This window comes from Hakea prostrata, chromosome 4 (genome assembly GCF_041222555.1).
Source record: "Hakea prostrata isolate BN-2017 chromosome 4, UWA_Hpros_2, whole genome shotgun sequence".
In the NCBI taxonomy this organism is placed as follows: domain Eukaryota; kingdom Viridiplantae; phylum Streptophyta; class Magnoliopsida; order Proteales; family Proteaceae; genus Hakea; species Hakea prostrata.
The window spans coordinates 35,193,666-35,215,504 of record NC_142603.1 but is presented as its reverse complement, the minus strand read 5'-3'; the positions used below and the strand labels follow the sequence as shown (position 1 = coordinate 35,215,504).

General features: G+C 39.1%; 1 protein-coding gene across 1 annotated transcript in view; it reads right to left on the bottom strand.

Moving 5' to 3' along the window:
* LOC149018736 (P-loop containing nucleoside triphosphate hydrolases superfamily protein) overlaps positions 1–21,839 on the bottom strand; it is a 67,550-nt gene that overhangs the window by 30,918 nt on the left and 14,793 nt on the right. Inside the window, exons 6-9 of the mRNA XM_089152899.1 lie at positions 18,290–18,351; positions 13,984–14,038; positions 13,153–13,354; positions 2,644–2,750 (exon numbers count right to left, since the gene is read on the bottom strand). Of these exons, the coding sequence (XP_089009025.1) occupies positions 2,644–2,750; positions 13,153–13,354; positions 13,984–14,038; positions 18,290–18,351 (426 nt within the window). The remainder of the gene's footprint in view (positions 1–2,643; positions 2,751–13,152; positions 13,355–13,983; positions 14,039–18,289; positions 18,352–21,839) is intronic.

Below are 21,839 nucleotides of genomic sequence, written 5' to 3'. Positions count from 1 at the left end.
CCAAAAGGAAGAATCGGCATCTCTTAAAGATAGCCCATTCCATTATGATTGCTATGAATATACCTGACCAATACTGGAGTGATGCTATACTCATTGCTTCTTACCTTATGAATAGGATGCCCAGTAGGATAATTTGGTTTTAAATGTCCTAATGAGATTCTTCTGGGAGCCTCTTCTTTTATTATTCCCTCAAAGGTTTTTGGATACGTGTGTTATGCCAGAATCACAGCCCACCAAAGTAAGCTGGCTCCCCGCGGCCTATGCTTCATATTTTGGGGTAATCTGCTACTCAGAAAGGGTACAAATGTTATCATCCTCCTTCTAGGAAAACCATTGTATCCATGGATGTAATTTTTCATGAGTCTTGCCCTTACTATACACCTCTCCAAGGGGATAGTCCTAGAGGAGAGTTGTTCTTTCTGACTCTAGATCTTCCCATCACACACCAACACAACTTAAGAGTCCTAAAAGAGTTTCCTGACCAGGGGGAGACTTCGGCCAGTATACCTAAGGACTCTAATCCTCCCCCTTCGTTTTCTGAACCATGTGAAGAACCTAGCCAGGGGGAGACCACTCCTGTGAGACACACTGTTGGGGCCTTTCAAAACCAGATTAACCAGAATAAGGAGATGCAGACTTTTCAGAGGAAGAATTACAACCAGCTAAAGTAGGTGGAGAAAGGTGATACGTTACCACTTCAGTCTCCTGCTCTAGAATCAGATTCTACTGTTCCCCTTAAGGTATATTCTTCTGATCTTCCTATTGCTGTTAAAAAAGGGGTCAGATCTTGTAATCAACATCCCATAGCTAAATATGTTTCTTATAACTCTTTGTCTGACTCCTACCATGCTTTTATATCCTCTCTATTATCTGTATATGTTCCTAAAAGTTGGCAGGAAGCCTATGTTGATAAAAGATGGAAAGCATCTATGGTAGAGGAAATGCAGGCAATGAAGAAAAATGACACTTGGGAGCTGGTTACACTTCCTCCAAGAAAAAAACCAGTGGGCTGCAAATGGGTATTTGTGGTTAAACAAAATATAGATGGATCAGTCAACAAGTAGAAAGCTAGACTAGTTGCAAAGGGGTTTACTCAGACCTATGGGATTGATTATCAGGAGACCTTTGCCCCTATTGCGAAACTAAACACTGCCAGAGTTCTATTGTCTGTAGCTGTGAACAAAGACTGGAACTTGCGCCAACTAGGCGTAAAGAATGCCTTATTACATGGGGAGGAGTTAGCAGAAGAAGTCTATATGGAAATCCCACATGGTTTCTCCGATGACAATACTGCAGGGAAAGTTTGTCAGTTGAAGAGGTCAATTTATTGGTTAAAATAGTCTCCTAGATGCTGGTTTGGATGCCTCCTGAAGGCAATGACTTCTATTGGATACAAGCAAAGCAATGTTGATCATACACTATTTGTCAAGAAGTCAGGTACTAACATCACACTTCTCATTGTCTATGTAGACGATATTGTCATCACAGGGAATGATGGTAAAGAAATTCAAAAGTTGAAGGCCTTTCTTGGCAAAGAGTTTGAAATTAAAGATCTAGGGAAGTTACAATATTTCTTAGGGATTAAGGTGGCTCGATCAAAGAAAGGTATATTCCTATCCCAAAGAAAGTATGTCCTAGATCTATTATCAGAAGTGGGAAAGTTGGGGTGTAAAGCAGCTGATACCCCTATTGAAGCTGGAGCTAAACTTAAAGAAAAAGAGGGAGAACCAGTGGACAAAGGAAGATACCAAATGCTGGTAGGGAAGCTTATTTACTTGTCCCACACTAGGCCAGACATCGCTTATGCTGTAGGGATAGTGAGCCAACTCATGCATGATCCATATTTAGCTCATATGAAAGCTGTTACCAGAATACTACAATATTTGAAGGGAACTCCTGGAAAAGGAATACTTCTGTCACCCACTGATAATCTAAAAGTAGAAGCATACACTGATGCAAACTGGGTTGGATCTCCAGACAGGAAGTCAATTTCAAGTTATTGTACCTTTGTTGGAGGTAATCTAGTTACTTGGAGAAGTAAGAAACAGAATGTGGTAGCTTTATCTAGTACCAAAGCTAAATATAGAGCTATGGTTCGTGGAGTTTGTGAGCTACTATGGTTGAAAGGCTTGGTGCAAGATATTGGAGTCCAAGTTCCAAACCCTATGATGTTACATTGTGACAACAAGGCTGCTATTAGTATTGCTAATAATCCGGTGCAACATGATCGAACTAAGCACATTGAAATTGACTGGTTTTTTGTCAAAGGAAAGTTGGAACAAAGGCTTATCTGCATGCCTTTTGTAAGATCTGGAGACCAAGTAGCAAATGTTTTCACTAAGGGTTTGAAAGAAAGAGATTTCCTTCCTATTGTAGGCAAGTTGGGCATGACTAATATCTATGCCTCAACTTGAGGGGAAGTGTTGGATTCTACTAGGAGTTCAATTAGAGTTTGTATAGGAGTTAAATTAGAGTTTGTATTCATGTAAAATTCTATTCCTTATAATAGTGTACTTTCCACTTAATTATAAATAGAGGGCTTGAGATCATTGATCCATAAGCCATTCTACCAACATAGTGTTTCTCAACATTTAAGGATACAAAGATGCATGTCGCTAAAACCAGTACGAGAGAAGGACAAACCTTGATTAGGAAATGTATTTACAATGCTCACAACTTCATCCCTAGATGTCCCATCCTTTTCATACATTTTATGGACTATATTTACAATATCTTCATGGGTTGGTCGCCTGCATCAAAGACATAATTCAGGTAAGGAAGGCTACTGACCAAATAAACAATTTAGAAAATCATATTTAATACAAATATGTGAAAATCAACAGCTAGAGAACCATGAACATATGAAGAGGAAACTAGACACTTTATATACACATAAGACCGATATAGACATTTCTCCATGATTGATAAGAAACTAAAAGAGGTGTTCAATTCATATAATTTTAAGATCTGAAAATTTAAACCAAGTATAGGGCCTAGTTAGGCAAAAATTTCTTGGTCCCCTTTCTTTTGGCTTTCTTGTGGGTGCAGGTCCCCAGTACTGCATCACATGGACTCAATCAATTCCAGATCTTGAACCAAAAACTTGGTTCAACCAGGTTTCAAACCAAACTGCAACTTAAAAGGGGCCCAGTCTTGATCAATCTTGACCCAATCTTCCTCAAGTTCTGCACTTTTCACCTGGTTTTCTGCTAGAAGTTCTATTCTTCAGCTTTCTTCAAAAAGACTTGTACGTACATTTAATGTAACCCAGGGTTTGGGTTAGATTTCCAGGATCTTCCATATAGGAACCAGCGCTAATTGGGTTTGGTTGGTAGCAAAAATTAAGGTTTCAGAATCTGAAAGTCTTCTAATAAATGGAGGAAGTTCTGAAATATTTCTGGTTTCCTATTTACTGCCAAAACAGTGAGCTGAATGGAGGTGGGGAGGTTCTAGGGGAGCCTATAGGTCTGAAACAGCAAGGGGAAGGGGTTCCTAGGGCTTGCAGGGGTGTGGGGCTGGTTTAATGCGGCAGCAGGGATAGGGGGCTGGGGAAGGGTGCGCAGGAGAGTGAAGGAAAGGGGTGGGAGAGGTTGCGTAGAGCAGGGGAGGGACGGGGGGTATGGTGCAATGGCTTAGGGAGGAGGGGAAAGGGTTGGGGAGCTTTGTACTTACTTGAAAATTGAAAGGGATTGCTGGAACTGCCGATTGACTAGTTGTAGAAGAAAATGAAAGTGAAAATAGATCACTATTACCTAGCCGCAGGTCAACCCCAGGGATCCCACAACTTTCTCTTCAAGCCAATTCTTCAAACTCATTTTTTATTCATCAAATTAACTGCCAATTACAACCCAAAAGCAGGCTATTTATAGCCTAACTCTTGACCAAAACACTTAAGACGGAATCAAATTACTACAAGACCTCAAACCTCAGATTGGAATCTTGTTAGGACACTTAACAACTTCCAAATAAAAGCAAACTCTAAAAGATAAGATCCCCTTTGGATAAAGAATCTTATCCACAACTTAAATAGGACTATAACTCTCAAACTATTGACTCAAAAAAAAAAAAAAAAAAAAAAAGTAGATCCATGACCCTTGGATTGAGGGAATTCTGTCAAAACTCATATTGAGCCCTAAAAGGGGGTTGTAAATGACCAAAATGCCCCTGGGCTAGTTTGGCCAGCTTTAGGAAGCTTCTTGGGTCTAGATTTTTTTGCCCAATTTTTGGGGGGTCTAACCCAAGTTATTTCAGCTCTCTCCTTCTTGAAAACATTCATCTCCTGATGAATGTGCTTGTCATGTGCTTCAAGGTCAACCCTCTGGAGGGCTTGCAAGTGGACACGTCCTCTCATATTATAGTGGGGAGGGATTAGTATGTGTGTTGCTACTTGCACCTTTCCTTAATAGAACCTTAGTGGAATCGGACCCATGGTAATGTAACCCTCAATCCTGGGGGCATGAATGTTAGGAGCCCTAGGAGGAAGGATGGAGTCGATAGCCATGCCCTTGGGGTCTTCTTGTGTCACCAACTTTATCATGACTGTAACTATGGCCCTTAAAATGTATGCTATCTTCACCCAAAAAGAAATTGAAACCCAAAGGAGGCCAGCTTCACATGGAATTGGTGCAGGTATGGCCTTGATGTCTGTGGGCAGCAGTAAGGGCACCTCTAGTGTAGGTACCTCATTGATGAGATCTTCTTCTCCTAGGGTAGTTTTTTTCAATCTCTTCTAGCACCTTCGCCGGAGGAAGATTCTCGATGGGTGAAGAGGATTCACCATCTGGTTGTGGAGCCTTGGTCTTGGGGCTAGTGGTGGTGTCTTGGTTGTTCTCTTGATTGAGTCCTTCACATTTGGGATCCACCAAGTGTCGTGTTTTGGTATTGAGGTCCTTCTGAGTTGCTTTCAGGACCTACTTCTTCCTGATCTTAGCTAGGTCCAAGGGTAAGAGTACAACTCTCAAGCCTTTGTGAGTGAACTTACACTTGTTTTCCCTCCGCATGATAGTTACATCATCATCATACAACCAGGGTCTCCCTAGAACAATGTCAGACAATCCCATGGGTACTACATCACACCATATCTCCTCTGAGTAGAATGGAGACTAACTGGAAGTCTGGAACAAGGCACCAATGAGTGACTTCTAATTCTTCATTGTTTACAAGGGAGATTTTATGGGGTTGGGATGCCTCTCAATTTTAAAATCAGCCCTCTTTACAAATTCTTCAGATGCCACATTAAAGCTATTACCATTATCAACCATCACCAAAGCTTTGGGCTCACCTGATTTGACTCTTGAGTAGAAGGAGCAACTCCTCCTCCAATCTTCTTTTTTCTCTGCTGAAAAGACTTTTTAGATGCCATTGATGGAGGGGCCGCCACAAGAGTCTTTGAATTCAGTTTCTTCCTTTCAGCAATACATTGAATCACCCATGGTGATGACTATAGCTGGTTCATGTAGCTCTAATACCAATAATGCAACCCAGGGTCTATGTTACATTTCTAGGACCTTCCGAATAGGAACCAGCGCTAATTGGGTTTGGTTGGTAGGGTTTCAGAATCTGAAAGTCTTCTAATAAGTGAAGGAAGTTCTGAAATTTTTTCTGCATTCCTATTTACTGCCAAAACAGTAAACTGAATGAGGGTTGGGAGGTTCAAGGGGAGCCTATCGGTCTGAAACAGCAAGGGGAAGGGGTTCCTAGGGCTTGCAGGGGTGTGGGGAGCTGCTGGTTTAATGCACCAGCAGGGATAGGGGGCTGGGTAAGGGTGCTCTGGAGAGTGAAGGGAAGGGGTGGGAGAGGTTGTGTAGAGCAGGGGAGGGACTGGGGTTATGGTGTGATGGCTTAGGGGGGTGAGGAAAGGGTTGGGGAGCTCTGTACTTACTTGAAAATTGAAAGGGATTGCTGGAACTGTTAATTGACTACTTGTAGAGAAGAAGAAAGTGAAAATAAATCACTATTACCCAGCCGCAGGTCACCCCCACGGATTCCACGACTTTCCCTCAAAGCCAGTTCTTCAAACTCAATTTTGATTCATCAACTAAACTGCCAATTACAACACAGAAGGAGGCTATTAATAGCCTAAAAATAATAGACTATAACTGAGGTTGGGAATCCCTAATAGACAAGGTTCCCAACTCTTGACCAAAACACTCAAAACGTGTTGGTTGAGTAATACTAGGAGTTCAATTCTATTAAGGGTTTGTGTTCATGTAAATTTCTATTTCTTGTTACCCAAGTAAGGGTATTGTTCTTTCCACTTTATTATATATAGAGGGCTTGAGATCACAGTAATCACAATAAGCCATTCTACCAACATAGTGTTTTCTCAACATGGTATCAGAGCCTAAGTTCGATTAGGGAAGAGAGACCTACCTTCTTCTTCTGATTTTTTTAAACATGTCACAAAACCATCACAATTGTTCGTTCTACTGTCTTTTTCTAGCTGTTCATCAGTTCAGTCTCGGTTCGACTAGGGAAGAATAAGAACAGAAAAAAGAGGAAAGAAGACGAGAAGAAGATATTCGATTCAGTTCCGTCTACGAATAGGGTATTCAGTTCCGCCACTGCCGCTGCTCCTGCAATGACTGCTTCTGCATCTGCAACTTCCGCTGCCGCTGCTCATACACCTACAGTGAGTTCTTCTTTTTCTTTTTTTTCTCTCTTGTCCTTTGTCTGAAAGAGAGACTCCTGAAGATCAGCTGCTTCGATCAGCCCAACCAAAAAACAGAAAACATAAATACAACGTTTGTGGGGTTGAGTTGTAAATTTACAAACTTTCAGGGACATATGTAAATTTGCATAGTTTCAGGGACCTAATTGCAAATTTATAAATTTTCAAGGGCATATTTGCAAATTCACAGTTTTTCAGGGGCCTATTTGTAAATTTACACATTTCCAAGGACTTGTGTAAATTAGCATAGTTTCCGGGCCTATTTGTAAATTCAGATTCTGCAGGGACTTATTTGTAATTTCCAGGGGGGAAAAAGAAGAAGAAGAAGAAGAAGAAAGAAAGAAACATGGTGTTTCTGAAGAAAGAAAGCAACATGGTGTTTCTAATATGTACTTTTTGAATCGTGGTTTGGCTATTACCTTCTGCGACGTTTCAGTTATTGTTGAAGGGTGACGACTGAAGAACTGCAGCCAATTTTTTCAACATGGCAACCACTGATGGAACTACTGCTCCCACTGGCTCCGAACATTACTCTACTCTTCATCCTCTTTCGGTATGATTTGATAGAACAAATTATTTGATCTAGTCTCGATCTACTTACCAGACTATTGCTGGAAGAGGACTTGTTGGACACATTATGGGCACCACTATCAAACCTACTACCACAGGTGTTTCACAGGATAAATGGATCTCGAATGACTCTCTTATTATGTCATTCCTTTTGAATTCCATGAATCCAAATATTGCTTGTGGATACCTATTACTTGATTACAGTAGCCCAAATCTAGAAGGCTACTACTGAAACATATGGACAGTCGGAGAATGATGCACAGGTTTATAAGCTACGAAAGAAGCTTCATGAGAATACCCAAAAGGAACTGACAGTGGCCTAATATTATGCTGAGTTGCAATCTCTTTGGCAAGAGTTGGATCATTATGGGGATTCTCACCCCACTAATCCAGATGATGTGACTACTTAAAGGAAGCACGTTGATGAGATTCGGGTATATGACTTCTTGGCAGGTTTGATGAATGTGGAGTATAATCAGATCAAAGTGCAAGTATTAAGTCTTTCTCCCTTTCCTACACTCGAACAGTCTTATGCCTTTGTTCAGTATGAGGAAAGCCGTCGATTAGTCATGCTTCATGCTCCTATTGTGGAGAAATCAGTCTTACAGTCTATTAGCAATAAATCTGATTCGACAAAGGAGATTGTCAAGTGTGAGCACTGTCACAAACCATATCATACCAAGGCCAATTGTTGGAAGCTCCATGGGAAGCCTGCTGATTTTGAGCAAAAAAGAGCACAAAGAAGGGGAAAACCGAAAGCTAATCTATCTGAGACAGTTTCCATAACACCCTCTGCAGACATTGGTTTTTCACAGGAGTTAGTTACTCTGCGACGTATTCTGCAGTCTTCTACTATCGGTACAGCCTTTACTACTGCTTCCTCCACTACCCATACAAACTCCTACCCGGCTACATCAGGTAAAACTTTTATAAACTACCATGTTTCTTCAGTTTCTGCTCCCTGGATCATTAATACAGGAGCCACCGATCATATGACAGGTTCATCTTCTTTTTTCTTACATTATGCTCCAACTTCCGAAAAAGATAAAGTTCAAATTGTTGATGGCTCCTATTCTTCCATGCTGGAAAAGGGACCATTCAGCATTCTCCATCACTTTCTCTGTCTAAAGTTTTACACGTTCCCTCTTTCTCTACTAACTTGCTCTTTATCAGTAGTCTTACACATGCCTTGAATTGTAAAGTGATTTTTTTCTCATCTTATTGTGTCTTCCAGGATCTGGTAACGGGGAAGGAGATTGGACGTGGTAAACTTGACAATGGACTTTATCTGTTGGAGCCAATTGGAGGATCTACTTCTACTCTGACTGCATCTCCTAATCAAGTCCATTCGGTAATATCAGACCTTCAACAGTGGCACCGTAGGCTAGGTCACCCCCCTCTAGGAACTCTTAAGAAAGTGTTTCCTGATTTAGTTTCTTCTTGTAAAAAGGATGATTTTTTTTATGAAGCCTGCATTTTTGCGAAGTAGACTCGTTCTACTTATTTACCTTCTCTTCATAATAGAAAATCTATTCCTTTTGGACTCATTCATACTGATGTGTGGGGCCCTTGCCGACGTGTATCCATTACTGGCCATGGGTACTTTGTTACTTTTATTGATTATCACTCTCATTCTACATGGAAATATCTTTTAAAACAAAAAAAAAATGAGGTTTTTCGATGTTTTCGTGATTTTTATAATATGATTAAGACTCAGTTCAATGCCACTGTGAAGATCCTTCGCAGTGACAACGGCACAGAGTATATTAATGGTGAACCAATGCTCAAAATGGGGTTGTTGAAAGGAAGAATCGGCATCTTTTAGAGATAGCCCGTTCACTTATGAATTCCATGAATGTCCCTAATCAATACTGGAGTGATGTTATACTCACTGCATCTTACCTTATAAATAGGATGCCCAGTAGGATATTTGGTTTTAAACGTCCTAATGAGCTTCTCTAGGGAACCTCTTCTTTTATTATTCTCCCAAAGGCTTTTGGATGTGTTTGTTATGCAGAATCACAAGCTCATCAAAGTAAGCTGGCTCCCCATGGCCTACGTTGCATTTTTCTAGGGTATTCTGCTACTCAAAAAGGGTACAAATGCTATCATCCTCATTCCAGGAAAACCATTTTCTCCATGGATGCCATCTTTAATGAGTCTTGCCCTTACTATACACCTCTCCAGGGGGAGAGTCCTCAAGGAGAGGTGCTATTTCAAACTATAAACCTTTCTATCACACCACCACAACACAACTTAGGAGTTCAAGAAGTGTTTCTTGACTAGGGGGAGACTTCAACCAGTATACCTGAGGACTCTAATCTCTCCCCCCCCCCTTTTTTTGAACCATGTGAAGAACCTAGTCATGGGGAGACCACTCCTGTGAGGCACACTATTAAGGTATTTCAAAACAAGATTGACCAGAATAAGGAGGTGCAGACTTATTAGAGGAAGAATTACAATCAGCTAAAGTAGATGGAGAAAGGTGACACATTACCACTTCAGCCTCCTGCTTCAGAATCAGATTCTACTGTTCCCTTTGAGGTATCTTCTTCGATCTTCCTATTCGCTGTTAGAAAAGGAGTCAAATTTTATACTCAGCATCCCATAGCTAAATATGTCTCTTATGACTCTTTGTCTGACTTCTTACCGTGCTTTTATATCCTCGTTATCATTTATATATGTTCCTAAAAGTTGGCAAGAAGCCTATGCTAATATGAGATGGAAGGCAGTTATGGTAAAGGAAATGTAGACAATGAAGAAAAATGATACTTAGGAGCTGGTTACACTTCCTCCAGAAAAAAACCAGTGGGCTGCAATGCAATGGGTGTTTGTGGTTAAACAAAATATGGATGGATTAGTCAACAAGTTGAAAGCTAGACTAGTTGTAAAGGGGTTTACCCAAACCTATTTGATTGATTATCAGGAGACTTTTGCCCCCTGTTCTGAAACTGAACACAATCAGAATCCTGTTGTTTGTAGCTATGAACAAAGACTGGAACTTGCACCAACTAGACGTAAAGAATACCTTCTTACATGGGGAGTTAAGAGGAAGAAGTCCATATGGAAATCCCACATGGTTTCTCCGATGACAATACCTGCAGGAAAGTTTGTCGATTGGAAAGGTCAATTTATGGGTTAAAACAATCTCCTAGATGCTGGTTTGAATGCCTCTTGAAGGGAATGACTTCTATTGGGTAAAAGCAAAGCAATGCTGATCATACACTATTTGTCAAGAAATCAGGTACTAACATCACACTTCTCATTGTTTATGTAGACAACATTGTCATCACATAGAATGATGGTGAAGAAATTCAAAGGTTGAAGGACTTTCTTGGCAGAGAGTTTGAGATTAAAGATCTAGGGAAGTAACAGTATTTCTTAAGGATTGAGGTGGCTCGATCAAAGAAATGTATATTCCTATCCCAAAGAAAGTATGTCCTAGATTTATTATCAGAAGTGGGAATGTTGGGGTGTAAAGCCGTTGATACCCCTATTGAAGCTGGAGCTAAACTTAAAGAAAAAGAGGGAGAACCAGTTGACAAAGGAAAATACCAAAGGCTGGTAGGGAAGCTTATTTACTTGTCCCACACCAGGCCAGACATCGCTTATGCCGTGGGGATAGTGAGCCAATTCATGCATGATCCATATTTAGCTCATATGAAGGTTATTACCAGAATACTACAGTATTTGAAGGGAACTCCTAGAAAATGAATACTTTTGTCACCCACCGATAATCTAAGAGTAAAAGCATATATTGATGCAGACTGGGCTGGATCTCCAGACAGGAAGTCAATTTCAGGTTACTGTACCTTTGTTGGAGGTATACTTGGAGAAGTAAGAAACAAAATGTGGTAGCTTTATCCAGTACCGAAGCTGAATATAGAGCTATGGTTCGTGGAGTTTGTGAACTACTATGGTTGAAAGGCTTGCTACAAGATATTGGAGTCCAATTTCCAAACCCTATGATGTTATATTGTGACAACAAGGCTGCAATTAGTATTGCTAATAGTCTGGTGCAACATGATCGAATTAAGAACATTGAAATTGACAGGTTTTTTGCCAAAGGAAAGCTAGACCAAGGGCTTATCTGCATGCCTTTTTTGAGGTCTGGAGACCAAGTGACAGATGTTTTCACTCAAGGTTTGAAAAAAGGAGATTTCCTTCCTATTATAGGCAAGTTGGGCAATGACTAATATCTATGCCTCAACTTGAGGGGGAGTGTTGGTTGAGTTATACTAGGAGTTCAATTCTATTAAGAGTTTCTGTTCATGTAAATTTCTATTTCTTGTTACCCAAGTAAGGGTATTGTTATTTCCACTTTATTATAAATAGAGGGTTTGAGATCACACTGATCACAGTAAGCCATTCCACCAACACAATGTTTTCTCAACAAAATGGAATCAAATTACTACAAGACCTCAAACCTCATATTGGAATCTTGTTAGGACACTTAACAACTGCCAAATAAAAACAAACTCTAAAAGATAAGACACCCTTTGGATAAGGAATCTTATCCACAACTAACTAACTCAACACGACTTAGAAAGGACTACAAACTCTCAAACTACTGACTCAAACAACAACAACAACCACCAAAAAAAAACACCAAAAGTAGATTTATGACCCTTGGATCGAGGAAATTCTGGCTGGAAAAAATGAACAAAATGGGAGTAGTTCAGCCAGCTTTAGGAAGGTTTTTAGGTCTGGATTTTTGGGGGGATCCAACCCAGGTTACATCAACATTTCTTCGAGATATTGTTCTACTTTATTATAATTTCATGTTTGAACATCTCTATTGTTTTATCATACACTTTTTTGAACATAAATAAGCAAGTTGATTACTTTGTATGAGTATATTATGTATATGAGGGGGCATTTTAGGCTATTACTTCACTTTACTGGTTCACAACTTGTTCCAAAATAGAACTCTAAGATTTGCTTTCCTATTAATCTGAAGGCATTATGTTCAGAAGGCCTAAAATAGGCAAGGCAGCAAGTTTTGGCCTCAACAGCCATCATATACCCCTCAAGATGGACATTTAAGTTAAAAAAGAAAAAAAATGCAATAGCCCAGCAAGATGTTGAGCCAACTAAGTCATACACCCCTTGAGATGACCCTTGAGTTTGAGTTTCTGATCTATGTCCTAGACAGCATAGTAGTTACTAATTATAATTATTTAATAATTACCAGCAATTTTATTAGAACCTTAGGAGGATGTACTCAATTATTGTAAGCCTTTGATGATATGTTAAACAGTTTTGGCCCCAGCAGCCATCATATAGCCCCCGAGATGGACATTTAAGTTAAAAAAAAAATGCAATAGCCCAGCAAGATGTTGAGCCAGCTAGATCATACACCCCTCGAGATGGCCCTTGAGTTTGAGTTCTTGATCTATCTCCTAGACGGCATGGTAGTTACTAGTTATTATTAGTACTTACTAATTACTAACAATTCTATTCGAACCTAAGGAGGACATTAATGTGATAATGTACTTGAAAATTAGGTAATCAATTATTGTAAACCTTTGATGATATGTTATAAACAGTTTAACTTCATTTCTCGTTCAACTCCTTTATTACTTGAACAATGTGTATGTGTGTAACTATACATGAGAATTCCACCATTATTACCAATCAAAGTTATGAATACAAAAGGACAATTTTTTCAACAAAATCATTTAAATATGTCTATATTCCCTAAAGTAAAATTTATAAATGTTTTAGGCCTTAATTTTCCCTACAACCCACTGAATCTTGGCAGAAAAATACCACACTTCAGCAACATTCCCGATATTATGGTCTGACAGAATTACTGAAATAAAACAACATTTTAATCCTTATTCCTACCATACTACTGTAATTTTCCAATGAAATGAGATAGTATGATGAAATCAAAGTTTTCCACTCACCAATAAAACTTTTCCATTCTTCCATCACGAATCAGAGGAGCATAAATGACAGAAAAATCATTCCCTGTTACAATGACAGGAATTCTCTGTGTCACATCCGATTCCCTCCAGTCCTGTCCAATACTAACTCTAGTAGGATTATCTGCCAAATTCATTAGGGTCCCGACAACGATTTGGTTGTTGACAGTCATCTGAGTATTTCCTACAATAACATGAATATATATAAACAAAGAATTAATTAATAGAACAAGCAGAAAAGATGCAGGTACAGAAGTATAAATGTGGAATTGTGGGCAGCTGTACCAGTGCTTCAATTTTTGCCAAAATGGCATGATAACAGCAAACTTCACAAGCATTGAGTAGGAAGACGGATCAAGTATTCCAGTGTATCAAAATTGAGTCCCAATTCAATCAAAAGGCCTACTTTTTATTGGATATAGTCACTTCTATTTTGAGAAGTTCTGCAAGCTCAGTGTCGTCTTTCCCATGACTTTTCTTCATTTAAAAATATGGATAGGTCAAATTGTGCTCAAATATGGCACAGGAGCTCATCTTCCACTTACTCTGGGCCCACATGACATGCCACATGGAAGGTATTGCCACTAGCACTTCACTTGGGTGAATTGCCAACCAGGCCTGCAACTGCAAGCCCAATAGACATGTTTTGACTACTATTGCCTAAGCTTGCTAGATGAAGAGAAACCAGAGAAAAAAGTGAGCAGAGACTTGACTTTTTTGAAACTAGTTGGTCAGGGTGCATGAAACAATGGAACATTTCATTCCATTTAATATTTAATTCAAAATCAACAATTCAAACCCGAAAGCACGCACCAAATCTTCCTAGCCCAGCATCAATATCATTGATCATCAAACAACTGAGTTTTCCCTGCATTAATCAAGGGAGAAATAAAACAGAACGGCATAAATATCTTATAAACAGAAGACACTCTTCCTTCTAACAGTCAAAAAGTTTAATTTATCATATAGTATGAAAGAAGGAATGAACTGAGGACATAGATGATTCTGGGACAAGGAAAAACAGCCCAAAGAAACAGAAGGAAAGAAGGATTATAATACTTTTGGGGCCGCGAAAGAGATTTTGCATGGGTTGTCCTCTTACTCAAGGCAGACGCTAGTTCAGGATTTTACATATCAGTAAGTATAGTACTTGTTGGATGATACTTACAGCTCTTGATAGTTGGTAGCTATCAAGAACGAAATTAAATTGTTCAAAAGAAAAATGTTAGCAATCAATAAAGGCAGATAAAATCCGATACAGGACTGAAAGAGACTGTTACAGGATCAGTACAGTCCAAAATGGTGCAACAGTAGTAAGATACACCACATACACATCCTTCAAACCTTGAAAAAAGAAACCATAAGTGGCATATGAAACTGAGAACAACTGAAGGCCTCAGAAACTTGTTTTTCTCTTCAATATGAGTGGAATCATTGAATAAAACTGCGCCTAATCTTCACCACTTCAACAAATGGTGGGGATTCACAGTTCTCAAATTATCTGAATCATAAGAGAAGTTGGTGAAACACTGACTATGTTGCAGATCTCCATTTTTTGTGGTTCTCAAGCCTCTTCGCCCCCCCCCGGTTTATGAAGTAGTAGATTAGGTAAAAATGATTAAAATCCTTTTGTCAAGCTAAGTTTTATCAACATATTGCATAATAAGGTGTCAGGGCTGAAAATGGGGTCCAAAACTACTTCCTGTTCCACATTGTCATGTGGCCATCCTAGGAAATGAGAGTAGGGGCCCAAAACAGATATGCACCAAAAGTTCAAGAGTAGGAGTCCATAACAGCAGCACAGAAGGCCAGCTTCCTCACAAGATCACATAAAGTTGACCCACAGAATAAATATCCACCCAAATCCACCACATGCAAAAGGAAGGATTCTGTGATTTTTTGGCACCATTTTGATAGGATGGATTCTTTTCCAAAAGACAAGAAGGAGCACTCAAAAAAAAATTATGATTGATATATTTGATTGCATTCAGAAGAGGCAGCACGAGAGGGAGAGTTAAAGAAGACCACCTGGCTGTGAAACAATGTGATATGGTGTTTGAAATGAAGAAACATCACCTAGGGGAAGAAGAGCCTCTGGGTTGTGTAGGATTCTCGAATCAGTGTAGAACCAACTTGAGATCCTCCCCAACTTGCTCTCTTCCAATAATACCCTTCGAACACTCCCCCTAATGCTGGAGCATAGAGATTACTCATGCCCAGCTTGTTATAAATATAGTCAACCCTGGCAAGCCCCTAGGGACTTTATGAGTAAATCTGCCAACTGTTCCCCTGTACGAACATGTTTTGGAGAAATCAACCCTTGTTGCAGCTTTTCACCAACAAAGTGACAATCAACTTCAATAAGTTTTGTACATTCATGAAACACCGGATTAGTAGCAATGTGAATAGTAGCCTGATTATCACACCATACTATTATAGAGGAATCATCACCAAAGCATAGCTCTTTCAATATGTGTGTTAGAATATCACTTTCTATTTTAGCTTACGTTTCTATTTTAGTTATTTTCTAGTTTAGTCATTTTCTATTTTTCTTATTGCTTAGTTGACAAGTAATCTCCCTAGGATAGTGTCATTTTTAGTAGATTTGGGAGATAATATGTAATTTTCCTTTTTTCTATAACTCAATTTATGAAACCTTCCTAAACTAAAACTTGATTTTACATTATAATTGAAGCACCAAGGAGAGCCAAAATATACACGCACAAGCTCTCTCCCTCTTCTCTTCTTCTCCTTCTTCTCCTTCAGTCTTCTTCTATTCTTCTTCTACTTTCTGAATTTCCTTTTAGTCCCCAGGCTGATTACAGGTGCTGAAATTCTAACATGGTACAAAAGCAGGTTTAATCCACATTTGTTTCTCTCTGTGATTGCCAGTCTATCAGGATGGGGGGCTTGTAGATGCTGGAATTCAAGTGGAGGAGTGGTGTCAAAGGCGGTCCTTTCAGCCATCAGAAGAGCCTAGGAATGATTGCACCATAAAACCTTAATTCTTCAATCATGGATCTTCAATGACCAAATTGAACAAAACCAGTATTGCAGCAACAAACCACAAGAGGGTACTCAAATAGAGAAGCTTTATTTATAATCTGAAATTTGGGTGCCTTCTCCATCAAGCAGAGGACTTATTTATACATAATAATATGCTGGGGTCCTAATTTGATTTGGACTCCAAGCTAGACTCGACTTAAATTAGAAAATATCTGTCAGACTAGGAAACATGAATACGGCTAGATGTTTATAACTCAGACCTGTACAACGAATAGGACCCTAAATCAAGGGCCTCTATTAATTACTTAAACTGATAAAGAATTACTATTATACCCTCGTCTTGGGCAGAAATACAAAATCTGCACTGTCCAATTGAACTAACTTAGAAAACTTTAAAAAAAAAAATATATATATATATATATATATATATATATATATATATATATATATATATAAATAAACAAATTAAAAGAGAGAGAGAGAGAGAGATGTGCTGCTGGGCAGCAACCCTAGGGCTTCTCTTGTCCGGCCTTCCACTCGGTCTTAGACGGCTTGGATCCCGCATTCTCATTCCATTTTATAAGAGTTCTTCTCCTGCTTCTCAAACCTGTGTGACTGACTCTGCTGGTTCTGCCCATGCTTCAGTCAGGTGTGAACAATGTGGTCATAAGCCCCATACCTAAGAGAAATTTTCAAAGCTCCATCATAACTCCTGGCCTCCTGATGGGGGTATGGTGCTAGGAATGGGGCTACAGCCCATCAGTCTACCATTAATGTTTCACTCACCAGCAGACCACTCTGTTCAGATAAGTTCCAACAACAGTCTCAGCTGATAGTCATGCTCAAGTACTCTACATCATTGCTTCCTTCCAATGCTGACGTTAACATTACCGCCACACATTACTCTAGCACATCCTCTACATAGAGTATTCTTTTCCAATGGCTATAATGCCTCCATCAGTTTAGTTCCCTGGATCATTGACTCTAGCACAACTAATCACATAACATATTTCACATCTTTTCTTCATTCCTGTTTTCCTTAATCTAAGGCCTTTAGATTATGTCTTGCTGATGGTTCTCTTTCCCAAGTTGGATGGAACGGTTCTGCTCATTGTTCTTCTTCTTTACAATTATCTTCTGTGCCATATGATTCCAATTTTTCAGCTAACATTTTTCTATTAGTGGTCTTACTCAGGACCTGAGTTACAAAATTACTTTCTGTCTCATCACTTGTTTTAGTAAATAGAAATGGGATGTATGATGGGTAGTGGTAGACTAGCTGATTGGCTATACTTGCTTGAGCATTCTCAGTCAGCTTGGTCTATTGGCAACTCCTCTGGTTCTTCTACACCTGCTTTATATACCTTACTTCAGCATTTATTTTTTTCTTTCTTTTATTGAGATGAATATATACCTTATTTCAGTTGCATCACCGTCTGGGCCATCTAGCTTAAGCAAACTTTTCTAGTCTTTCTTCAGATTTGACCAAGAAATGTTATTTGAATCATTTCCATTGTGCTTTCAATTGCTCCTTTTCATATTATTCATTTGGATATATAGGGACATGCCCAGTGCGTTACCTCTGGTTTTAGATGGTTTGTCACTTTTATTGATTTCTTTAATATAACTACAAGGAATTACTTACTCAGCACTTGTTTCCAAATATTCTATACAAGGTACATACTCAATTTGGAAGAAATTCTTAGGCCAAACAAAATGGAACAAAGTACAAAGTTGGTGAACTACAGTCATATCCTACTGAGCACAGGATTATTCATCAGACTGGTTGTGTGGATACCCTTGCTCAGAATGTGGAGGTTGAGTGCAAGAATAGACACCTCATGGAGGCCAGCTGTCACCAATGCTCTTGAAGTCCACCTTCTGTTGGTAATTAGTTCCTTATTTAAACACCCTCCCCTGCCCCCAAAAAAAGAAAGAAAAGAAGGAAAGAGGAACTCAAAAAGCTCCCTACTACCAATGATCATTTTTGTATGACTTCTTAAGCGTTGCACCTGTTAGATCAACTAAACAGGTAGGCTTATACAAAGATAATAATAGCATATGAACAAGGAAAAAGGAATCATGAATTAAATAAAGCAGAAAGGTTTCTAACCTGGTTCTGGACTACTTGAGAAGCTGTCCTATACCGTTCACGTATGAGTTTTCCTGGTTCACCTAAAAAAAGAGATACAAACATCCAATGGTAAATAAAATATTCCTCATGAAGCATACAAAATAGGAAGATTAAATAACATAAAGGGACCAATGTGAGATATGTTTACTACTAAAGGGTAGCTAGAAAATTTTCAGGGTTCGATATTTTGACTTTGACCAGGGATTCGACCTTGGTCAATGCTGAAATGCACTAGGAAATGTCAAATTCAGTTAAAAAAGATTAAACATTGTACCATCAAATTGGGGGAAAACACACCAAAACCAATAGTTTGGCTTAGCCTGCTCTATCATTTCCATTATATAACATATATTACATTTGTTAAAGTGTCCACCACTTTTGGTAGTAAGGGGTTATCATGCAGACCTAGGGTAAGGCTGCCATGGTGGGCTTAAGAATGGAGAATTGAAACAAGGGGAGATTCACAAGGGAAAGAGGAAGAACTGCACAACGCAAACACTCTAAAATCAAAGAGAATACTCAACATCTACAAAATTCACTCTAATCAAGCTGGGTGTTACAAGCTTGTAATTGAAAGAAAAAAAAGAAAAAACGCGTATGCTAGATGAGATGTTTTGGGACCTTAAACCTACTAGAGCGGCCCAAGGTCTTGCCCAGATCCCGGTTCGAACCTTGATGTGTGTTGGCTAGACTAGAAGGAAATAAAGTTGCACCTCTCCAAAAGTCCAGGCTTTTGAATGACTATTAGGCACTTGATCCTACAATTGGCACCAAAGCAGGTGGTTCATGGGTTCAAGTCTCCCTAGTGGCATGACTTGGGAGGATTGTTGGAATCTCAACGGTACTAAGGTAGCCCAAGGCCTCACCCCAAATCCCGGCTCAAACCTTGATGCCGCTGGCTAGACTATAAGGAAATAAAGTAACACCTCCATAAGTCCTAGCTTTTGGATGACTAATAGGCACTTGATCCAACAATATGAAACTCAAAAATAAAGTTTGACTCAAAGCCTAACTCTACCTTCATCTTACCTAGGTGACCCAAAAGAATAAAGTATTGAAAATAAAATACTTAATTGACTAATTCCCACCCTTGGACCAAAAACTCTTGGATGGTTCTTGTTGGGTTTCAGCTTCCAAATTCTAACATGCTGGTCCAACCAATCAAGTGATGCTGCATCAAGTCTGTCTTGAGAAGAAGTCAACTCCAACAAGTTCGTATGAGGTCCAAGGATGCCGTCTAAGTCAACTAGCCATAAAGGAATGTACCAGCAGTTTTCTTAAGCTTGGTAGATGGAAGATCTTTCACTAGGAGGAATTTCATCTCGAGTCTACCATGCTGGAAGGAGTATGTATTCTTGTAACCACAGTGGTTGGCTTTCTTATCAAACAACCATGGGCATCCCAAAGACGTGGTGAAATTTTAAAGGAAGAGCATCACATTGTACAAGATCAATTAGACCACCAATAGAATATACAAGCAAACACCTTTCATTTACATCAAGGTTTATGTTGTTCACCCAAGCAACCTTGTAAGGATCCAGGTGAGGTTCCATCTTCAAGCCTAACTTTCAAACAGCATCTTCAACTACAACATTAGTGCAACTGCATGGGTAGATCACCATATCACATAGAGTGCTACTGCAGCCAAGGATTGAAATCTCATCTCACCTCGGGGTCTTTAAGGTGGTTGGGACCAGCAAGATCCCGAGATTTCAGTCAAAACCTCACCGAACCTGGTACAAAATCTGCAAGGTTTCAGACTTCCAGAGGTATTTTCTGGTGGATTTTATACATTTTTGGGTCTGGTTCTTCTTGGATAGCCTATTGTAAGGCCTACAAAGACATTTGCAGTTAATTAGATTAAACAACAACATACAAGGTCATCTGTATTCAAACTCATGCTTGGTAGTACACAGACGAAACTGAATGGATTCTCACATAACTAAACATGCCTGAAGTATAAGTCGACATAATTGACAAGCAATTTCAATTGATAATGAAGTAAAACATTATACCCACATTATAATATGCATTAACATTTTGCTAAAACATATGCACGTACATCATTAGTAGTCTAATATCAAATACAAATAATGTGCAAACTGTGGAAGAATAAGAGTACACATGAAAACTTTGATTCATGGGAAAAACAACACTAAATAAATTCCTCCAGACTCAAGAGTGTTGACTAATAGAAGCTGCCATGCCAACCTTAGTCATTCCCACAGTAAGTCTATCGGACTCAATGTGCACTGTGCTCTGATTGTAACACATAAGAATCCTACATCACAGACTTCAAGCAGAACCAAACACTTCAATCCTGGTGTTGGAGGCTTCAGTCAACTGCTTCCATGTGTTTGCCAGTGTTTTTTGTTAATGAATACCGTTGATTTCAAGAAGATTTTACTCAATATGGTCAAAACCCCTCTCTTATAGGTTACCTGCTGAAATCAGTGCTTTTGTCAAAATCTCAATCGAGACCTCCATGATGTCGATGAGATTTGGTACTTCAATTTTTCTAACAAGGAAACCCCTCGAGATACTGAAATTTCGAGACAGGCCAAGATTTCAAAATTTCACAGCATTTTGGTCAATACTTTGGTCAAATTGGTTGACCCCCATTTCATTCCATGCTCTAAGAAAAGAGAAGGGATTCTGGTGAAAGAAGGAGGTTACTAGGGTTAGTTGGAAAAGGACCTGTCAGATCGGGCCTGTTATAGGCCTTTTAAGGGCTGACAGAAAAGAACAAAAAAGGGAAAGAATAGGTCCCAAACCTGAGGGATGTTGCTTGCCTGAACTCCCATTTGGAGCCTTGCTTGGCCAAGAAAGAATAGCTGTCCAGCAGCTTCAAATGTCCCAAACCTGGTTAACAATGCAGTCCATCTCCAGTCTTGTTGGCTCTCCCAGGGAAAAACAATGGCAGATTCTTCAGCCTTCAAATAACTCCAATTCTATTGAAATCAAAAACTTATTTTTTCATCCATAAGGGCTTCAATGAAGGATAACAGCTATTATGATATGTACTTTCTGGACCAAAAGAAATAAAAGAGTCCCATATTAACTCAAGATAATATCCTACCTAATACCATCTTTTAAGGAATTCTAAAACCGATAATAACTACCAGCTTAGCATTTCAAAGGACTTCTAAACCAATTAAAACTTCCCCTATATGTCAAGCCTAAAGATAACCCTACATAATACTAATTTTAAGGAAAAGTTATACCCATAGAACAAAATTCCATCGAAACTAAAATTTCTCATAACGAAAAACTAGTGGACCAAAACTGTCAAAATTTCGTCGAAACTTGTCGAAAACTCGAAACTTGGTTCGATCCAGCTAGACCAGCTAGTTCATGAGAAGAAAAAAATTCCAAATTTCGTGGGAAACATGGAAAATTTTGTGGAAACCTAGGACTTTTTCTTGCAAATTTCGTAACTTTCCCATATGTTCAATTTTTTTGTTTGTTTCATGTTTTCCCAAATACCCCCTCCATTAGGACTTCCCTATCCAAATTACGTATTCCCTCA